This window comes from Hemicordylus capensis, chromosome 14 (assembly GCF_027244095.1).
Source record: "Hemicordylus capensis ecotype Gifberg chromosome 14, rHemCap1.1.pri, whole genome shotgun sequence".
Classification (NCBI taxonomy): Eukaryota; Metazoa; Chordata; class Lepidosauria; order Squamata; family Cordylidae; genus Hemicordylus; species Hemicordylus capensis.
The window spans coordinates 14,341,086-14,360,755 of NC_069670.1; the positions used below are offsets into that span (position 1 = coordinate 14,341,086).

At 53.5% G+C, this 19,670-nt stretch overlaps 1 protein-coding gene across 2 annotated transcripts in view; it reads right to left on the minus strand.

Moving 5' to 3' along the window:
- Window positions 1-19,670, minus strand: part of GON4L (gon-4 like) — a 31,705-nt gene that overhangs the window by 11,776 nt on the left and 259 nt on the right. Inside the window, exons 2-20 of one of the 2 annotated variants that reach the window (XM_053277244.1) lie at window positions 16,960-17,479; window positions 15,581-15,727; window positions 14,831-15,021; window positions 13,369-13,443; window positions 13,143-13,193; window positions 12,466-12,516; window positions 11,102-11,200; window positions 9,719-9,838; window positions 8,708-8,881; window positions 7,555-7,747; window positions 6,281-6,382; window positions 5,986-6,026; window positions 4,987-5,129; window positions 2,979-3,180; window positions 2,614-2,700; window positions 2,243-2,414; window positions 1,476-1,620; window positions 397-547; window positions 2-118 (exon numbers count right to left, since the gene is read on the minus strand). In XM_053277244.1, the coding sequence (XP_053133219.1) occupies window positions 2-118; window positions 397-547; window positions 1,476-1,620; window positions 2,243-2,414; window positions 2,614-2,700; window positions 2,979-3,180; window positions 4,987-5,129; window positions 5,986-6,026; window positions 6,281-6,382; window positions 7,555-7,747; window positions 8,708-8,881; window positions 9,719-9,838; window positions 11,102-11,200; window positions 12,466-12,516; window positions 13,143-13,193; window positions 13,369-13,443; window positions 14,831-15,021; window positions 15,581-15,727; window positions 16,960-17,452 (2,754 nt within the window). In that variant the 5' untranslated portion in view covers window positions 17,453-17,479. Of the gene's footprint in view, window position 1; window positions 119-396; window positions 548-1,475; window positions 1,621-2,242; window positions 2,415-2,613; window positions 2,701-2,978; window positions 3,181-4,986; window positions 5,130-5,985; window positions 6,027-6,280; window positions 6,383-7,554; window positions 7,748-8,707; window positions 8,882-9,718; window positions 9,839-11,101; window positions 11,201-12,465; window positions 12,517-13,142; window positions 13,194-13,368; window positions 13,444-14,830; window positions 15,022-15,580; window positions 15,728-16,959; window positions 17,480-19,670 lie in introns of those variants that run through there. The other variant, XM_053277245.1, reaches the window with a different exon arrangement.

Consider the following 19,670-nt stretch of genomic DNA (forward strand, 5'->3'; position numbering starts at 1 on the left):
CCTTCAGCCAGAAGGGCAGGCGGTGCTCCTCCTTCTCCAGGGCCGGCTTCCACTCGCCAGGCTGCATCTCTTCGCAAAGCTTGGGCAGGACAGGCAACTGCTTCGTCTTCTTATAGTACTGGAGGAGTGCGGGGGGTGGGGGGGAGAGAGGTCATTGGCAACTTCCTGGCACAGCCCCTTGACTCCTCAGCCCAGCCATTCAAGACCAGCCTGGAAGCCCACCAGAAGAGGCACCCAGACCACATGGCCCCCCTCGGCTCCCATCTGCAACGGGCAGGTTTGCCGTGGCATCCTTTGGGGTTGGAAAAACGCATCCCCGCTTGTCATCAGGGACCCACAAAGCGGCACCCGCCAGGCTCCGTCTGCCTCTCCCTCCGCAGACCACCCACCACTCACCTTCAGGATGTTGTCGGGAACCCGCCTCATGCCGAGGTTCTTGATCCGCACGGTCAGCTGGTGGGCCGTTTTGGTCGTCAGGAGGTACTTGCTGATCAGGAGTTTCGGGACCTCGGTCTCTTCGAAGTGCTTCAGACCCAAAGCTAACAAACTGGGGGGAGAAAGAGAAACCCGGTTGGGAAATATTTCTGCCCAAGGAGCTAGTGCCGGGGGATTCAGCAAACCCTGGCCCTTTCCCCACCAGAAACAATATGATTAGCTAAAGACTTGCAGAGGAGAAGCCACATTAGGGGATGCTACTACCAGACCAGCCACAAGGAGAGGAGAGGAGAGGAGAGAGCTGGTCTTTGTGGTAGCAAGCCTGACTTGTCCCCTTAGCTAAGCAGGGTCCGCCCGGGTTGCATATGAATGGGAGACTAGAAGTGTGAGCACTGGAAGAGATTCCCCTTCTTAGGGGATAGAGCCACTCTGGGAAGAGCATCTAGGTCCCAAGTTCCCTCCCTGGCAGCATCTCCAAGAGAGGGCTGAGAGAGATTCCTGCCTGCCACCTTGGAGAAGCTGCTGCCAGTCTGGGTAGACAATACTGAGCTAGACAGACCAAGGGTCTGACTCAGTAGATGGCAGCTTCCGATGTGAGATCGATGCAGCCAAAGCCACAGGGTCTTGCAGTACCCTAAATCTGAACACATTCGTTTTAACACAAGCCTTCGTAAACCAAGGCCCACTACATCAAGGCATCTGTCGCTGTCATGACTCGAGGTGGCTTTTGAGAGGCGAGGGGGGCATTTTATCTGTTTAATCAACAAGGAAAAACTGCAGCTCAGTGATAAGACCTCTTTGGAGTTTCAGGCAGGGCTCTTGCTCAGCCCTCCCTGGAGATGCTGCCAGGGACTGAACAGAGGATGGCCACATGCCCATTCACACCCAACGGGGGGGGGGGGGAGAAACTCACAACACCCGATCCCCTCGGCCTTGCCCCACCGCCTCGCCCTCCCCTCTCTTGCTCAAAGCAGCACAGGGTGGCTTCTGTCCCCAAGGACCCCACTCCGCCCACCACACCCCCAGCCCCGGGCACCTACTTGTCCTCCCCTTTGGTGTAGATGATCTTATCCCGCAGCATTCTGGCTTTGAAGGAGCAGATGGGCAGCAACTCGGGATACATGAAGACCCGCCTGGTGGCCAGGATCCACGCCACGTGCTTCGGCAGGGAAGGGAAGTTGTTCACTGCGGGGAGAACCCACAGCGGGGCAGGGGAACTATTACCATCTCTATTATTACATCTCACTTTTTTTTTTATCCCCTTGTTAACTGAACCCAAGAGGCGCATTTTTAAAGTGGCGATTCTCTTTCTTGAGCAGGGGGGAGAGCAACCGACCCTATCCACCCCCAGCACAGTATCCCTCCCGTGGCTGCGGCTGGTGTCCCTCTTTTGTTTCTTTTTCAGATGGTGAGCCCTTCGGGGACAGGGAGCCATTCCGTTTTGTTCATTTGTTGATAACCACACAAACTGCTTTGGAAATTTGGGTTGAAAAGTGGCACATCAATATTCCTCGTATCCGTAATGGAGGAGAAAGGAAATCAAGCTTAAAACCAGCGTCCCCTCTAACAGGGATTCCCAGATGTCGTTAACTACAGCTCCCAGAATCCCCAGCTTCAAGGGCTTGAGGATTCTGGGAGTTGTAGTCAACAACACCTGGAAATCCCTATTAGAGGCAACACTGCTTACGACCCCCCACTAAAGGAGCAGCCCCGAGTTAATTAATTAATCAAGCAAGCAAGCAAGGAATCTCTCCTTCCCTCCCCCCCCTCTCTCTCTCACACACACACACACAAACACACAACATACCGCTCTTCTTCACAGCTTTGCGCGGGCTCCACTCGACCTGGGCGTGGAAGTCCTCAATGAGCTGCAGAGCCTCCGGGAGGTTGCAGGGCTGGAAGGCCGTCTGGAACTCGGGGCCCGGACCGAGGGGCCGGTGGAGGAGCCTGGATCTCTGGGCAAACGTTTCCAGCTCGGTCTGCGAATGCGAGGAAGAGGCCAGACGCTCACAGCCGACACGCTGGCTGATCGGCTCCCTCCGTTGGCCTAAACTCCCCTGACCCCTGGTTAGTAGCCACCGTGGCTGGGGATGATGGAAGTTGTACTCCCAAAACCGCTAGAGGGCCGAAGCGTCTGCAACGCAAGGGGCTGCAGGACAGGATCCAGCCACGCCTTACCAGGAAGAGCCGGGTGGTGCTGAACTCCGAGCTCAGGCCAGGGTTGGAGCTGCTGAGGAGGTGAATCTGGGTCAAGAGCTGGACGTGCTGCAAGGCAGGCAAGAGGGAGAGGTCAGCTTTGGCCCCGGGGTCAAAGTGTATCCTGTAAGCTCCTCAGGGCGGAGACCTACCCCTTCCGTTCCCCCCAAAGCCCCACACGCTCCAGGGACACCCAACGGCACCAGGGCTGTCCTCGAGGCAGACAGGGCCCCCACTCCTCCCCCCCCAAGCTGGGCCCCCGCACGGGCTGATTTCACCCCGCCAGGGCTCCCGGAGGGCAGTCCCAGGGGACGCCCCCTAACAGCCCGCCCTTCCCCGCACGGTACCTGCTGCATCTGCTGCTGGAGTCTCTTCCTCTGGCCGGCGTCCATGCTCAGCACCGGCACGGGCCTCTCACCGTGCCCCTTGGCCTTCTCCGCCTCCGACGGGGGCAGCCGGGCGGCCGTCTTCTTCACCCGCAGCTGCTCCAGCTGCTCCTTCACCGTCCGGTGCTGCTCGTTGAGGAGGTTGGCCAGGGGCTCCTCGAACCTGAGCGGGAAGCGAGAGGTTGCTGCCGGCTAAAGGAGTCCGATCCGCGGCTAGCAGCGGAGCTTCGGCCCGGAGGCTCCCAAGGGGGGGGGGCGGTTCCCAGCGGATGCGGCCAAGCTGGCTTTCAGGGGCCAGGCAACTGCAGTGGGGGACGGGAGGCGCGCCAGCCCTGCCCAGGAGGCCGGAATCCTCACCCCCGAGAAAGGCGGCGCGGGCAGCTTAGCTTCAGGCTCTCTAGCCAAATCCACGCCTGGCCATTCTCTTCTATTATTATTTATTTATTTATTTTTATTGTTATTTATTTGTTATTATTTCTTACACGGCTCGGTGTAACTTTGGGGATCGGGTGTTCTGGGGCAACTGGGAAGCGGATCACGGCTCTATTGGCTCCCTGTGTGAACCGCTCTGATAAGCGTTTTTTGAACAGCGGCATAAAAGTAGCTGTGATGACTGCAACAAGATTTGAAAGAGGGAGTTTTTGCTCACAACTCACACACACTCTCTCTCTCTCTCTCTCTCTCTCTCTCTCACACACACACACACACACACACACACACCATCGTTGCTTAGGGACATAGGAAGCTGCCCCACACTGAGTCAGACCCTTGGTCTATCTAGCTCAGGATTGTCTTCACAGACTGGCAGCGGCTTCTCCAAGGTTGCAGGCAGGAGTCTCTCTCAGCCCCATCTTGGAGATGCTGCCAGGGAGGGAACCTGGAGCCTTCTGAATGCAAGCAGGCAGGAGATCTTCCACTGAGCCGTGGCCCCGTCCCCTAAGGAGGGGATCTCCGACAGTGCCCACACATGGTGTCTCCCATCCAAATGCAAGCCAGGGAGGACCCTGCTTAGCAAAAGCAACAATTCGCACTCGCTGCCGCAAGACCAGCCCTCCGCCTCTGAGCCACCCTCTCGCGACGCTGCAGCGGAAGCCGCGACTGAAGCGGCAACCTTCAGGTCAGGGACGCCCCCCCCCCGTCAGTCGGGACTCGGACGTGGGCAGAGATCGGTGGGCAAGTCTCCCCCCCATCTCTCCCACCCCCTCCCTCCCTCCGCCCGCCCCCCGGCATCAATCTATGCTCTTGTCGCTTTGTAGCTCGGGCACAGCATTCTTGCCGCCCCCCTCCGGTACTGCTCAATCCGGAGCGGGTGGCCAAGGCCCAGCGTTTCCTCTGCCTCCCTTCCCAAACAGATTCAGCATTCCTTTTCGCTGACCTGCCCCACAGACAAGGAGGCCGGGCGGCCCACGACACGCGGCTCCTGGTGGGAAGCCGCCGCGCCGTTCACAAGCGACCAACGGACCCCTCGGACGTCCCTCCCCCTGGGCTGAGAGCGGACCGAGGAGGTGGGGCGAGCGATGGGGACCCCATGAGGCCGCGATCACACCCCACATCTACAGCACTTGCCGCTCCTGCTCCAGAATAACTCGCAACAAGCGATCAGCTGGTTGGCCGGATTCTATTTGAAATGTTGTAACCCACCTTTCTTTCAAAAGCAACTCAAGGCGGCTTACAACAGTCAAGCAAAAAAAAAATCTACATAATAAGTTCCAGACAGAAACGGGGGGAAACAAAAAGGAGACGAACGAATTCAGGGATGGCTAACCGAAAAAGGTGTCTCTTTGCCAACTGCTGAAATATCCCCATATGGGGGCAAGTCGAACCTCCTGAGGCAGGGAGTTCCAAAGGATGGGCAGTCCCTGAAAAGGCCTTTCTTCCAAGGAGCCTGCTAAGATGCTTATAAGCAAATGTCACCCTAAAAAACCAACAGCTCAGGGCGGGAACAGTTTCACCGACCGGACCAACCTACCTGAGCACCTGAGGGGTATTAAAATTCGGACGGGCCTCTGCAGTGCTGTCCTCGTCCTCCGGCCCCTCGTCCTCCACGTTGGGGAATCCCATCTCGTCCTGGAACTGAGCAGAGACAGAGGGCATCCAGATCAGTGGGGCAGCCTTGGGCAAAAAAAAGGAGCCCATAAACCAACTCACATTCAAGGCAAGGGGTCTCAGCTGGTATTCAGTGGGTCCCCCACCCATTTACCAGCAGACTGGAAAGCAGAAAACTCCTCCAGATGACAAGGCAGGGAAACTTGGGAAAGCCTAACACCCCCCAACACACACACACACACCACACACACACACACACACACACACACACTTGGGCTGCAAACACAGGCAATTATGTGAACGTAAGACCCAAAGCAGAGTTTTGGCTGAATCAGACCACAGATCCATCTAGCCCAGCATCCTGTGTCCAACAGGGGACAGCCAAGATGCTTCCAGGAAACCCATCAGCAGGGCAGAAGCACAGGAGACCCTACCCAGATGTTGCTCCACCCTCCCCCAGCAACTGGTATACTGCTCCTAAACATGAAGGTTCCACTGACTACCATGGCTAAAAGCTTCTGACGGAGCAGTCCTTCTCTGTAGATTTGTCCAATCCTCATTTAAAACCATCGAAGTGCCCCTCCCTCCACAGCCTGTGGCAGCCGATTCCAGACAGGAATCATGCATAAGATGAAGAAATTATCTCTCTCACATGGGCACATGAACATTCTTGAGGGCTGGCCCCTTTCCCAGATTTATTTGCAAGATCGGTCTACAGCCTTGTGGGTGGACAGATGGGGCCGTAGCTCAAGGGTAGAGCATCTGCTTGGCAAGCAGGAGGCCCCAGGTTCAAGCCCGGACAGCCTCTCCAGGTAAGGCTGGGAAAGACCCATGCTTGAAACCTTGGATAGCCGCTGCCAGTCAGTGCTGACAATCCTGAGCGGCATGGGCCGAGGGCCAGACTCAGTCGGCGGCCGCTTACCGTCTCAAACAGCTCCTCCATCAGCTCATTGACTTCCTTCTCTGCAAAAGATACAAAACGGGCGTTATGTGCAGTCCTAACCAGCGTCGTTTTATGGATCGCATGTGTTGCAACCAACAATATTTAACAACAAATACTTTATGCCTCCAGCTTTTGAGGACAAGGTTAGCTAAAATAAATAATAAAAACGGCAACAGTCTGCGCACATCCAGCACCCCAGACCCAGCCTCCTCAGGGCAGAAAGAGACCTTGGATCTGAAACCAGTCAGAACCCAGGCCCCACCGGAGTACGTACTTGTGATCCGGACGGCCCGGTCGTTCCTGAAGTCTTCCGTATCTGGCTCATCCAGGTCCTCCAGGAAGTTGTACTCCGGGTCGTCGTCGTCGTCCGCCTCGTCTAGAAGAGAAAAGGTTTCTTCAACAAGACCAGAGGAGGAATCTGAGCAACTAGAAAAGGCATCAGCCCCCTTCTCTGCAAGTCGCTCAAGTAGGGAGTTCAAAGCAGGCGGCAGGGTGGACACAGGTTCTTCCCCAAATACCTTGGTAAGAATATTTTTTAAAATCAAACTCTGAATCAGAATCCAGACCTCAGTGCTCCTTTTCGTCCCCAACCCTATAACCAGGGCCGTATTCCCCTGGTTGCCACAAAAAAGAATCTGGCATTCCGAGAATCATAGCTTTCATTCAACAAACTGAGCAGGTTCCTAGTCCTCATGGCTGCGAAGACAGGCTCGGAGCCAGAGCAGGAGGCTGGGCTTTCGCATACCTATACTCACTCTCCATCACTCCCTTGCCCCGGTGGGGAAAAATATCTGCAGAGCGGTTGCAGCTGCTTCTCGGGGCATTTTGAAGCCAAGGATCACAGCCGGGATCACTCTGCTCGGATCTCTCTGCTCACCCAGAGAGCAGTGCAGAGATATCTCAACCGTCTTGCCCGGCTTTAAAAAGGTAAAAGGCAAAGTGTGCCGTCAAGTCAATTTCGACTCCTGGCGCCCACTGAAACCATCCAACAATTCAAACAGTATCTAATTAGAAGCCCTGCTTCAGAGGGGCTTTTAATTAGATACTGTTTTAACTGTTGGATGGTTTCAATCGTCTGAACGTGGTTCTGAGATTCTAAATTGTTGTAATGTTTCGACCTTTTTATTTGTTGTTTTCATTGTATTGTTGTAAACCGCCCAGAGACTTGCATTTGGGGAATGTGTGTGTGTGTGTATGTATGTATATGTATATATATATATATATGTATATACACATATTAGTTAGTTAGATAAATAGAGAGAGAAATAGAGAGAGAGAGAAACAGATAGATAAAATTAAATTAAATTAAATTAAATTAAAATTAGTAAAAAAATAAAATAAAAATAAAAATAAAAATAAAATAAAATAAAATAAAATAAAATAAAATAAAAATAAATAATAAAATAAAATAAAATAAAAATAACAGTCTGACCGGGTCAGCTGGGGTCACAGCAGGGAGATGCAGAGGAAGGGCTATTCCCCAAAGAGTGCCAAGGCGAAAGCCGGCCACCAAGACGGGGTCCAGGTAGCCCCGGCCGCGTGACCTGCCTTCGTTCCCCACGTCGTCGTTCATGAGGCCGCCCAGCCACCTCTTCCACTCCTCGTCGTCCGCCGTGTTGGGGTCGTACATATCCGGCGTGATATCCGGGGCCTGGAGCTCTGCTTCCAGCTGCCCGAGGGGCACGTCCTTCAGGGGCCTCTTCGAGCGGGTGCGCAAGGCGATCAAGCTGTCTTCTAGGGGCTGGGGGGAGAAGGCCAACGCTGGAGGTGAGGGGGCCGTCTGACTGATTTATTTGTTATTTATCTACGTAAAGCCCTTGTTGAACTTGTTGGAAAACGGGATATAAATATTTGTTGTTGGTCAATAAAGCATTGCAGCCCTCAGTTAAGCAAACAAATGAGCACAGATGAAGACCTCCTCCGTCCCCCAGCTGTTAAATTCCTCAGACATGATAAAACCCTGTTCCATGGCTGGCGGAGAGATGATGAACTGGGGGGGGAGAAGCGGCATCACCTGATTCTTCTCCAAGGCGAATAAACCTTAGCCCTCTGGCTGATGCCATAAGGTTTGCAGAGGAGAGCTGGTCTTGTGGTAGCAAGCACAACTGGTCCCCTTAGCTAAGCAGGGTCTGCCCTGGTTGCATCTGAATGGGAGACTAGAAGTGTGAGCACTGCAAGAGATTCCTCTTAGGGGATGGAGCCGCTCTGGGAAGAGCAGAAGGAGGTCCCCAGTTCCCTCCCTGGCAGCATCTCCAAGATCGGGCTGAGAGAGATTCCTGCCTGCAACCTGGGAGAAGCCACTGCCAGTCTGTGAAAACAATCCTGAGCGAGATAGACCAATAGTCTGACTCAGCATATGGCAGTTTCCTATGTTCCTATGAGAAGAATCAGGCGATTTCCCTTCTCTCTCCCCCGCCCCCCGGTTCATTATTTCTCCACCAGAGTGTTATATGTATACCAGCTTTTCGGTTTTTCTTGCACAATGAAGGGTCTTTCGGTTGAGAGGTACTTATTTATATCCATGTACAGCGCTTGGGGAACTTCTGTTGAGAAGCAGTAGATCAATACTGGTCACGGATCCGTCACACGGCCCTTTGGCTGCCCCAAGGCACTTCCCGAGAGCGCCAGAAGGGCGGCGGCCTGTCTGGCCTTGCTAAAGAGAAGGCCGCTTCCGCACAGGGAAGGGGGAGGCTGCCATTACCTGGAAGGAGTCCATGCAGACCGGGCTGGAGGCCAGCTCCTCGTCCACCGCATGCAGCTTCTCCATGAAGGTGCTGTCCTTGCTCTGCTTGGGCTTGGGGGGCGGCGGGGGTCCCATGGGCACAACTTCGGCACTGATGTGCCGCTGGGGGGGCGGCGTCGGGGCCTTCTCTGCCTGGCAGAAGCAGCAGAGGGAACATCTCCATCATCATCACTGGGGAAACCGGGACCAGCCCAGTTCCCTCCACTCCGGGGCTGCTCGAAGGGGTGGGGTAAGGGTTAAGAGTGCCGGGCTAGGACCCGAGTTCAAATCCCCCGTTCAGCCGGGAAACTGACTGGGTGACTGCGGGCCAGGCGTTTCTCTCCCCGTCTAAGCTCCCTCACAGGGTTGTTGTGAGGACCGCTCTAAGCCAGCCCACCACTCTAGACTCCTTGGAGGAAGAGTGGGATCAGCATGTGATCGCGAGAGAAACGGATCATCTGCTACGAGGAGGGGCTCAAGCCAATTATTATTATTATTATTATTTTTACATTTATAACCCGCTCTTCCTCCAAGGAGCCCAGAGCGGTGTACTACATACTTAAGTTACTCTTTCACAACAACCCTGTGAAGTAGGCTAGGCTGAGAGAGAAGCGACTGGCCCAGAGTCACCCAGCTAGTTTCATAGATGAATGGGGATTTGAACTCGGGTCTCCCCGGTCCTAGTCCAGCACTCTAACCACTACACCACGCTGGCTCTCCCAATGACAAGACAGGACGGCAAAGTCTCAACCGGGAGCTTCTGCGGGGGAGTGGGGGTCCGGCCGGTGGTCTCTGGGAAGCCCCTTCCAGCTCCCCCCTCCCGGCTTCCAGGCCACGCTGGGACTTGGCCCGGGCAGGCGAGCAGCATGGAGGAAGCTCTGCGTGGCCTTGCTTGCGTTCCCGCTTGAGACTGCACAGCGCTCGGCATCCGATGTGATGCTCAGGAGGCATTTCCCGTGCCGGAGGAGAACCCCGGAGAGCCAGGCTCACCTCCGAGGGCAGCCCTCCCTCCTCGTCCGTCTCCATCGTATCGGACGACTGCCTGGTCCGGGACCGCTTGGCGCCGCGGGGCGAGGAGGCCGTGCTCTCCACGTCGCTCTCCAGCAAGCTCTGCAGAAGCAAGCGGGAAAGGTCAGGAAGACGGCGGTGGCGGATCTGTAGAGGCCGCTCTCCCACCCAAGTTCCCAAAGCCGTTGACATCGATATACAGAAATAAGTCCAGCGGCCCCCTGCCCCCAAAGGACTCACAATCTAAAAAGGGAAACGGAAGACAAGACACCAGCGGCAGCCACTGGAGGGTTGCTGTGCAGGGGATGGAGAGGGCCGGGTGCTCTCCCCCTGCTCAAGTCAAGAGAAGCGCCACTTTTAAAAGTTGCCTCTTTGCTCAGTTGGCGGGGGGCTCTGCAGAAACCAGCAGGAAGCATAAGGAAAGTGAGCGGCTGGCATGCCTCCTCCCACCGGACACTTTAAGGCCTGCAGCTGGGCTTTGGGACAGCAAAATCACATCCAATGTGGAAGGACTGGGGTGTGGCTTGTCTACCTTAGCATGGATGCACCATTTAACTATTGCCATAGGAAGCTGCCATATACTGAGTCAGACCCTTGGTCCATCTCACTCAGTATTGTCTGCACAGACTGGCAGCGGCCTCTCCAAGTTTGCAGGCAGGAGTCTCTCTCAGCCCTGTCTTGGAGATGCTGCCAGGGACGGGAGGGAACTTGGAACCTCCTGCATGCATGCAAGCAGGTAGGTGCTCTTCCCAGAGCGGCCCCATCCCCCAAGGGGAATTTCTTCCAGTGCTCACACATGCAGTCTCCCATCCAAATGCAAACCAGCTCATTTATGCTTGCTACCACAAGACCAGCTCTCCTCCCAGCATCTGGTTCCAGGTTTGCTCCCTAGCAGCATCTCCAGATACAAAGGAACATGGGAAGCTGCCTCCTACTGATTCAGACCATCGGTCCACCTGGCTGAGTACTGTCTACACAGACTGGCAGCGGCTTCTCTAAGGTTGCAGGCAGGAGTCTCTCTCAGCCCTATCTTAGAGATTTCAGGGAGGGACCTTCTGATGCCCTTCCCAGGGCAGCCCCGTCCCGTAAGAGGCATATCTTCCAGTGCTCACGTATGTGGTCTCCCATTCAAATGCAATCCAGGGCAGACACTGCTTAGCAAAGGGGACGATACGCGCTTGCTACCAGAAGACCAGCTCTCCCTCCATGTTCAGTTTGTTCAAAAATAAAAGCATGGGAGGGGAAGGGGGGAAGTGAACACCAAAAAACCCACAGAGGTGCCGCTGGTCAAAAAAATTCCGTTGCAGACTAGTGTTGCTGCCGAAGATTCAACCGTCTATCCCAGCACAATCTGGCAGTGTTTACCTCCTCCGCTGTCTCGTCCTCTTCCTCCTCCTCTGGCTGGTACTCTTCATCTGAGGAATCATCATCCTCCTCCAGGGGGATGTCGACAAACTGGGGGGGCTACAAGGGCAGAGACGGGACATGTCAGAGAAGAACATGGGAATACGAAGGCAAGTGGGTAGGAAGGAATGGCTTACAAAGATGGTGGTTTGGCTTGATTGCTACTGATGAGGATGAAGAAAAAAGGGCACGACATGGACGGTGATTTGTGATGTAGTGGTTAGCGTGCTGGATTAGGACGGGGGAGCCCCGAGTTCAAATCCCCATTCAGCCATGAAACTCACTGGGTGACCCTGGACCATTCATGTATCTCTAACAGCCTAACCTACCTCACAGGGTTGTTGTGAGGATAAACCCAAGCATGGGCTCCTTGGAGGAAGAGCAGGATAGAAATGTAAAAATAAAAATAAAAATATTAAAATAAAATAAAATAAAAACTAATGACGCGCCCACATCACTGCTACTGTTTCCTCCATCAGTTAGCGACGTCGAAGAACCCGTTGGGTTGTAACTATTCCCTGACTTGGAGCATGAGACCCCAAAGCTATCAGAAGCTCTAGCAAAAACTGGAGGACTCTTGGTATCTGGATTTTCACATGCTTTTTAAAACGCAGCAAGCTTCTAGTTCTCTGGGTGTTGGGGAAGGGGAGTCAAGCACGAAGAGGGAGTTCTAGTGCAGGGGTGCACAACTTAAGTTGCTTTTTTGAACTACAACCATCCTCAGCCACAGTGGCCAATAGTCAAGGATGATGGGAGTTGTAGTCCAACATCTTCAAGAGGACGAAAGTTGTGCAGCCCTGTTAAGGTCTATGGTCCCTGTTTCAAATTCTATCCCTGAATGCTGAACAAATCTACCAGAAAGGGCTTAAAAATAAATAGAAAATGGGAAAGAAAGAAAAACGGTGAAGCCTGAAAAAGAAATGTCTGCCAATTAGCATCAGGCATTCCGCTCACAGCATCTGGGGATTAGGAGAGCAGAATTTTTAGACACAGACTCCCGACATCCCAGGGCAGAACTCAGAGCAATCTCAACAGACACTGCTGCAGTTTGGAAAACCATTTATGAGGGCAAATGACTCAAATCCGAAGAGAGAGAAAATACAGCAAGCACACGTCACCGGCTGAACACATCCAGCGGCTACAACAACGGTTCCCAGTCTGTGGTACTCCCGATGCTGAACTACAACTCCCATCATCCCCAGCCACAATAAACTGCAGCCGGAGATGATGGGAGTTGCAGTCCAGCCACACCAGGAGTACCACAGGGTGGGATCCCTGCTTGAAAACTGTCAGGAGTCAGACCCGCTCCCCTGCCAGATAAGCACCTTGATTTCATTCGCCTTCTTGATCGGAGAAATATTCCACGTAGGGATGACCTGAGGAAACAAAACCGTGATTAGCACCCGCCACAAACGCCCTCAGAACTCAGCGGATCACCGAGTCCTGCTTCCTAGTTCGTCGACTCAGGACCCACCTTTCTCCCTGAAGGTTGCACATTTAATCGAGTGAGGTTAAGGAAAACGAGAGCGAGATGACAAAATCGTATATAAGTAGGGAGGAGCTGTAATTCAGAGCCCTTGAAGGTCCCGGGATAATTAAACCTCCAGCCTCACAGGCAAAATGCCTCTCAATCCCAGTTGCAAGTAGGAGAGAGGGCCTGTCTTCGTCTCTTGCCGGTGGGCTTCCCAGGGGCATCTGGTGGGCCACTGTGGGAAACAGGAGGCTGGACTAGATGGGCCTTCTTGGGCCCGATCCAGAAGGGCTGCTCTCGTGTTCTTATCGACTCTCCTCCAACCATCCCGGGCATGGCGATTGCTCTTATGTGCTCCCCTTAGAACAGTCTAGGGAGGAAACCTTCCCTACTTCCAGCGGCTGCCCCCACCCCCCCCACCCCCACCGACGGGCTTTTTAGCATGCTGTGGATTTGGCGACGCCCCCTAGAATCAGGACACCGTTTCCCTCAGGCCAGCCCGCAACAAAGGCAAACAGCAAGCCCACTCACCACGCCTTTCTCCACCACTTCCTTCAGCTTGGATCTGGTCATTTTGGGCTCCTGAGAGAGAGAAGAGAAAAGGCCCGTCAGCCGGCTCCAATGGGCACCAGCCTCTCCCCAGCCCGAGCTTCCCTCTTCCTCTTCCTCCTCCCCATCACCCCCCCACCCCTTTTCCTGGAGTGGAAGGGAAGAGATGAGGCAGACCCCGGCTCCCCCGCTGAGGAAGCAAACTCACAAACACGGGGATGTCCTCCGTCTCACTGATGGCTGCCTTCATCATGGCCACCACGTGCTCGTTCGTGATCACTTCCTGCAGCGGCACACACAAGCAGAAGGGGGCTTTCATCTACCTGACGCGAGGAGTCCGCCCTGAATTCCTGGGCCAGACAGGCCCAAGTCTGTCCAGACACGTGTGGGGCTTCCTCCTCAGCTGAGCAAGATCCAAAGGATCAAATCCAGACCTTCCTGGTCCGGTCGCTGGTGCCTTCAGAATCCCCCCACATCCTCCATTTAGAGGATCGCAGACTTAGCTCCCCAGATGCTGCTGGACTACAATGCTCATGACCCTTGCCACAATGTTGCGGGGGTCAATGGGAGTTGTAGTCTAACATCATCTGGGGACCCATGATAGAGAAGCTCACGTTTAGGGGAAGGAACTCTCCTTGTTAACTGGACGTCGGGTCCTCTTTTTCTGCAACCAGAGTGCCCTCTGGTGGTCATGCGGGTTCACTGTGTGCCCCCAACATGCACGCTGTCCCACCCCATCCCTCTTGAGCCTACCGCTAACCAGCCTCCTCCTAATCCCGAGACCCTCAGAGCATCCGAACTGCCCCAGACACCCAAAAGGGACCAAGGCGGCTCTCTCAAACCCCTTGTCTCCTCCCACACCTGGCGGGTCGCCTCCTGTCCCCCCCTGCCCACGACCCGATTCGCAGCTTATACAGCGGCTGTGAGGCCTCAAAGCTGAGCCGGGGTCCTTTTTTAAATTCCGTGCAGAGCGCTGAGGAAGTTTCGGGGGCCTTACTAACAATACGCACCACCCCGGAGGCTCCCACCACTGAGAGGTGGAAGACACAGATGGGACTCTTGCAACACTTGGAGACAAAAATGTATCTCTGATTCCTGAACAGTCTCTCTCTCTCTCTCCAGGAGAAACAGTTTTTCACAAGTAAGGCCAGCAGCTAAAGATACTTTTTCATCTGCCTGCCTGGGATCGCTACTGTTATTATTGTTGTTATTATTAATCACATTTTTATACCACCTGATATACAAATCTCTAGGCAGTGTACAAATTTTAATATTAAAAACCACAGGTTAAAACACCATTAAAACAATCTAAAACACATTATTAAAATTCTAGTTTTAAAAAGCTCACGAGAACAGGAAGGTCTCGAGGGAAAGTCTTACTGTTTCTTTCCGCGGCATGCCTGCTGGAAGTAGCTCCCAGGCACTGCTGACCACTGCTCCCTCTAACAGGGATCCCCAGATGCTGTTGACTACAACTCCCAGAATCCACTGCTGCAATGGCCTATGGCTGGGGATTCTGAGAGTTGTAGTCAACAACATCTGGGAATCCCTGTTAGACGGATCACTGCTGCTGACCATCCATGCCCTCAACACGCTCCTGCCAAATCAGCCTACCTCGCAAGACTGTCGCAAAGTCAACACCACACCACTCACACCCGCCGCACACTCACGTGGAGGATGTTCCGCACATTGACGGCCGTCAGGTTGTGCTGCTTCGCCCCGTCTTCCAAAGTCCGGTCCAGAGCGTCGTCCAATTTGAGGTCGCAGGCCAGGGGCCCCTCGTCCTCCTCCGGGCATTTCTCCTCCCGTTTCCGTTTCGTCGCCTTCCTCCTCTTCCGCTTCCCTCCTTCTTCTTGCTCCTCTGGAAACCAGAAACATCGCAGACCCACAGCGGTCAGAATACAGGAGCCCATCCACCCCTGACTCCGAATGTCCAGGAGGGAGCTAGATCGCTCCCTCCTCCCCAGCCAAGCCTCTCTCACATTGTTGCTGTGAAGCTAACATGGGGGGGTGAAAGAACCACCCACGCTGCCGTAAACTCCTTGCAGTGGCTGGAGCAACGAGGGAAGGGCACTCAGGCCTCAGGAACAACGTTCAACGGCATCACTCCCATCCCAAAGGAAAACCAAGCCAGAGAGCGGCAGCCTGGCCCTAACTAGGCACATAGGAAGCTGCCATCTACTGAGTCAGACCCTTGGTCCATCTCGCTCAGTACTGTCTACCCAGACTGGCAGCGGCTTCTCCAAGGTTGCAGGCAGGAGTCTTTCTCAGCCCGATCTTGGAGATGCTGCCAGGGAGGGAATTTGGAACCTAGATGCTCTTCCCAGAGTGACTCCATCCTTTAAGGGGAATCTCTTGCAGTGCTCACACCATCATCAAATCTCCCATTCATATGCAACCAGGGCATATGCAGTACTCACCCACTGGGATAAAAAGCCCCGTCTCCTCAGGCTCCTCCTTGGCCTCTTGGAGCAGTTCGGTGCTCTGCAACATCCTTGGGGCCTTCGCAAACGGCGCATCGTCACCGGCCTCCCATTCAGCCTCCAGCTTTGGAGAAAGGCTAACGGCTAGAATCAACAGATCAGACAAGTGCTGAAATCCCACTTATAACATGACATCTTAAGGATGCGTCGGGGCACAAGCTTATTATATTGAGGTCAACTAGAATCCAGTTCACAGCTTGTATTCTAGATCTCTTTCCCAGCTTGACACAAAAGGTGGAAGGTGAATTATTCTCAGTTGGATTCAAGAGGTGCCCTTCCTCAAGGGGAAGATGTCCTCAGCACAGGAGGGTGCTGCTTTGGACCTCACACTAGACAGTGTGGCACAAGAAAACAAACTCAGTCATACGAACAGAAGAACAGCCCTGCTGCTGGATCAGGCCCAAGGCCCATGTAGTCCAGCATCCTGTTTCTCACAGTGGCCCACCAGATGCCTCCAAGAAGCCCACAGACAAGCGGTATGTGTATGCCCTCTTTTCTGCTGTTACTCCTCTGTAACTGGTATTTAGAGGCATCTTGCTGGAGGTGGCCCACAGCCACCAGGCTAATAGCCCTTGACAGACCTGTCCTCCATGAATTTCCCTAAGCCCTTTTTAAAGCCATCCAAGCTGGTGGCCATCATCACATCCCATGGCAAAGAATTCCATAGATTAATGATGCAGTGTGCAAAAAAGTACTTCCGCTTGTCGGTCCTAAATTTCCTGACCTTCAGTTTCATGGGATGGCCGCTGGTTCTAGTGTTGTGAGAGAGGGAGAAACATTTCTCTCTGTCCACTCTCACCACTCCATGCATAATTTTATACACTTGGATCATGACTTCCCATAGTCGCCTCTTTTCCAAACTAAAAAGCCCCCGATGCTGTAGTCTAGACTCATAAGGAAGGTGCTCCAGGTCTCTGATCATCTTGGTGGCCCTCTTCTGCACCTTCTCCAGTTCTACAGTATCCTTCTTAAATGACCAAAACTGTACACAGTGCTCCAAATTGTGGCCACCAGAGATCCAAAGAGACTCTTCTACAGTACCTGCACAAACAGCATCACAACAACTGCGATAACACCCATCCCAGCATCGTGCACACTTGTGTGCAAGGTCTCACACAACAAGCACTTGTGGAAGAATGCCTTCGGCTAGGATAAACAAAAACATCCTTTTTAAACTTTGCTGTAAGATGCCCTGGGCTCCTTTCCGTGGGACCGAAAGAGACAGGATAAAACCGCATGAAATAAATCAAATAAACCAACGTCCAAAAAACGCAAGCCACTTTGCATTTCTTATTTTGCCCACATTGCTAGTTTACCTTCATGGTTCAATTTCCGCTCCTTGTCCGTGAGAAACTCCGATACGAGAGGGCTCCTGTCGCCCGAAGGCTCTTCTCTTTGCTGCTGACAGAGATCCAGTGGTACCTTAGACAAGCTCTTCTTTCCCCCTCTCAAAGAAGCTTCTGCTGATTCCCTCCAGCCTTTCTGACCTGCGTCATCTGTCAGAACCACCTTGCCCAATTCTTTACTGGCAGCTTCCAAGTCCCCAAAAGATACTGGCAAATCCGGCGTGGGTAGACCGACCGGCCTATCAGCAGATGGGCCATCGAGTTCTCTCCCTTCAGGCAAGACAGGATTGCTTTCGCCCTTGGCCTGCTGCACCAGGTCGTGGAGCTGGTTAGCATCACCTGCGGGAGAAGTCTCCATTTCAAGAAACGGCACATCGGAAGAGAGCCCTGCCTCGCCCTCGGAGGAATCTGCCGCGACGGCTCTTCTCTTCTTGCATGGCAGCATCTTCGGCGAAAGAAACATCCTGACTAAAGCTCCTCTGACGTCGTTCTGCAAACAACAAGAGTGCAATGTCCTCAGTTAGACCACTCTAGCCATACATCTTACGTGGGGCTGCCCTTGAAGACTGTCCAGGAACTTGAGCTAGTTTGGAACATGGCAGCTTTATCAACTATAATCATGCCGCTCTGACCGTATTATACCCGGGCCCCCTTCTAACTGAGCAAAGAGGCACATTTTAAAATGGCAGTTCTCTTATGTTTACCAAAGAAAGAGCAACTGAGCCTATCCGTCCCCAGGACAGCATCCCAGCTGTGGTTGTTGCTGGTGTCTAACCTCCTCCCACACCCTCCTCCCAGCGGCTGGGCCACTATATAGATTGGTGGTATAGATGTATAAATAAAGTAAACAAACAAACATCATAGACACCCACTGGTCTCCCTGCTCAAGTCAAGGTGCTGGTTTTGACTTTGAAAGCCATGCAATCTGGGACCGCAAGGATATGAAGGGCTGCCTTTTCCCAGGTGAACCTGCCTGGAATTCAAAAACAGCTTCTTCCTCCGAGGGCCCCGAGATCAATGGAAACAGAGCCAACCATCATTTCAGGAGATGGACCCTGGTTATGAGAGCCACCTAATGGCGCAACGGGGAAATGACTTGACTAGCAAGGCAGAGGTTGCCGGTTCAAATCCAGATGGTATGTTTTCCAGATTACGGGAAACACCTACATCGGGCAGCAGCGATATAGGAAGATGCTGAAAGGCATCATCTCATACTGCAGAATGACATTGTGAGTGCCTTTGCCTTAGAACCCGTTAAAGGGGGAGGTTTAGACCAAATCATGGAGAGGGAGAGGACCACTGGTGGTTGTCTATCAAGAGGATAACAGGAGCCAGCGGGATGTAGGGAGCAGAGGAGGGGTGGGCCAACTTAGGTCATCCGGCTACATTTCAAGTGCACCACATTACTGTGGCTGAGAAGATGGGAGTTGTAGTTCAACAACGGTGGGAGGGGCCAGGTTTGCCCACCCTTGGGTTAGACTACCAGACTAGGCAGGCATGAGTTCAAAACCTCGCTCAGCCATAAAACTCACTGGGTGGGTCCGTTGCTTAGCTCTCAGCCAAACGTGTCTCTTAGGGTCATTGTGGGGGTGGACGTACTTGGAGGAACAGTGGGCTGTATGTGTAAATAGGTATACAAATATGATAAATAAATAATAATAAAGCCATGAAATCTGTGCAATTTCCAGGTCCAGTGGTCGACTACTTCTGTGCCAGCGTGGTGTAGTGGTTAGAGTGCTGGACTAGGACCAGGGAGGCCCGAGTTCAAATCCCCATTCATCTATGAAACTAGCTGGGTGACTCTGGGCCAGCCACTTCTCTCTCAGCCTAACCTACTTCACAGGGTTGTTGTGAGGAGAAACTTAAGTATGTAGTACACTGCTCTGGGCTCCTTGGAGCAGCGGGATAGAAAATGTAAAATAATAATAATAATAATGAAGGAGCAACAGGGTATGTGTGGAGGTGTACTGTTTACCGCATGTCTGGCTTCTCACCCCTGGTTGGCCAAGATGCTAGACTAGATGGACTTTGGATGGTCTGATCTGGCAGGGATCTTGTTCTGTTTCTGTTAGTCGTGACAGTTAGGAATGGGGCTTCCATGTAGAGAGGCAGTGTACCCCTGGGGGCCAGAGGCTGAGGGCATACCCCAGAGCAGGGTTCTTGCCTCCCTGTCCTGCTTGTGCATTTCCCAGAGGACAGCTTATACCGAGGGACCACAGCCCAGTGGTAGGACATAGGAAGCTGCCATATACTGAGTCAGACCCTTGGTCCATCTAGCTCAATATTGCCTTCACAGACTGGCAGCGGCTTCTCCAAGGCTGCAGGCAGGAATCTCTGTCTCAGCCCTCTCTTGGAGATGCTGTCAAGGAGGGGACTTGGAACCTTCTGCGCCATCCCCTGAGGGGAAGATCTTCCAGAGCTCACACTTCTAGTCTCTCATTCATAGGCAACCAGGGCGGACCCTGCTTAGCTCAGGGGACCAGTCAGGCTTGCTGCCACAAAAGCAGCTCTCCTCCCTGGTCCCAGGTCCACTCTCTGGCAGCATCTCCACGTAGGGCTGAGAAAGGCCTCTGGCAGAGATGCTGGAGAGCTCCTGGCATCCAGGGCAAGCAGTCCTGACTGGAGTAGACGGCAGCCCTTTATTCCCTGATGAAAAGACTGAGCGGAGGCCGTGAAGGGGT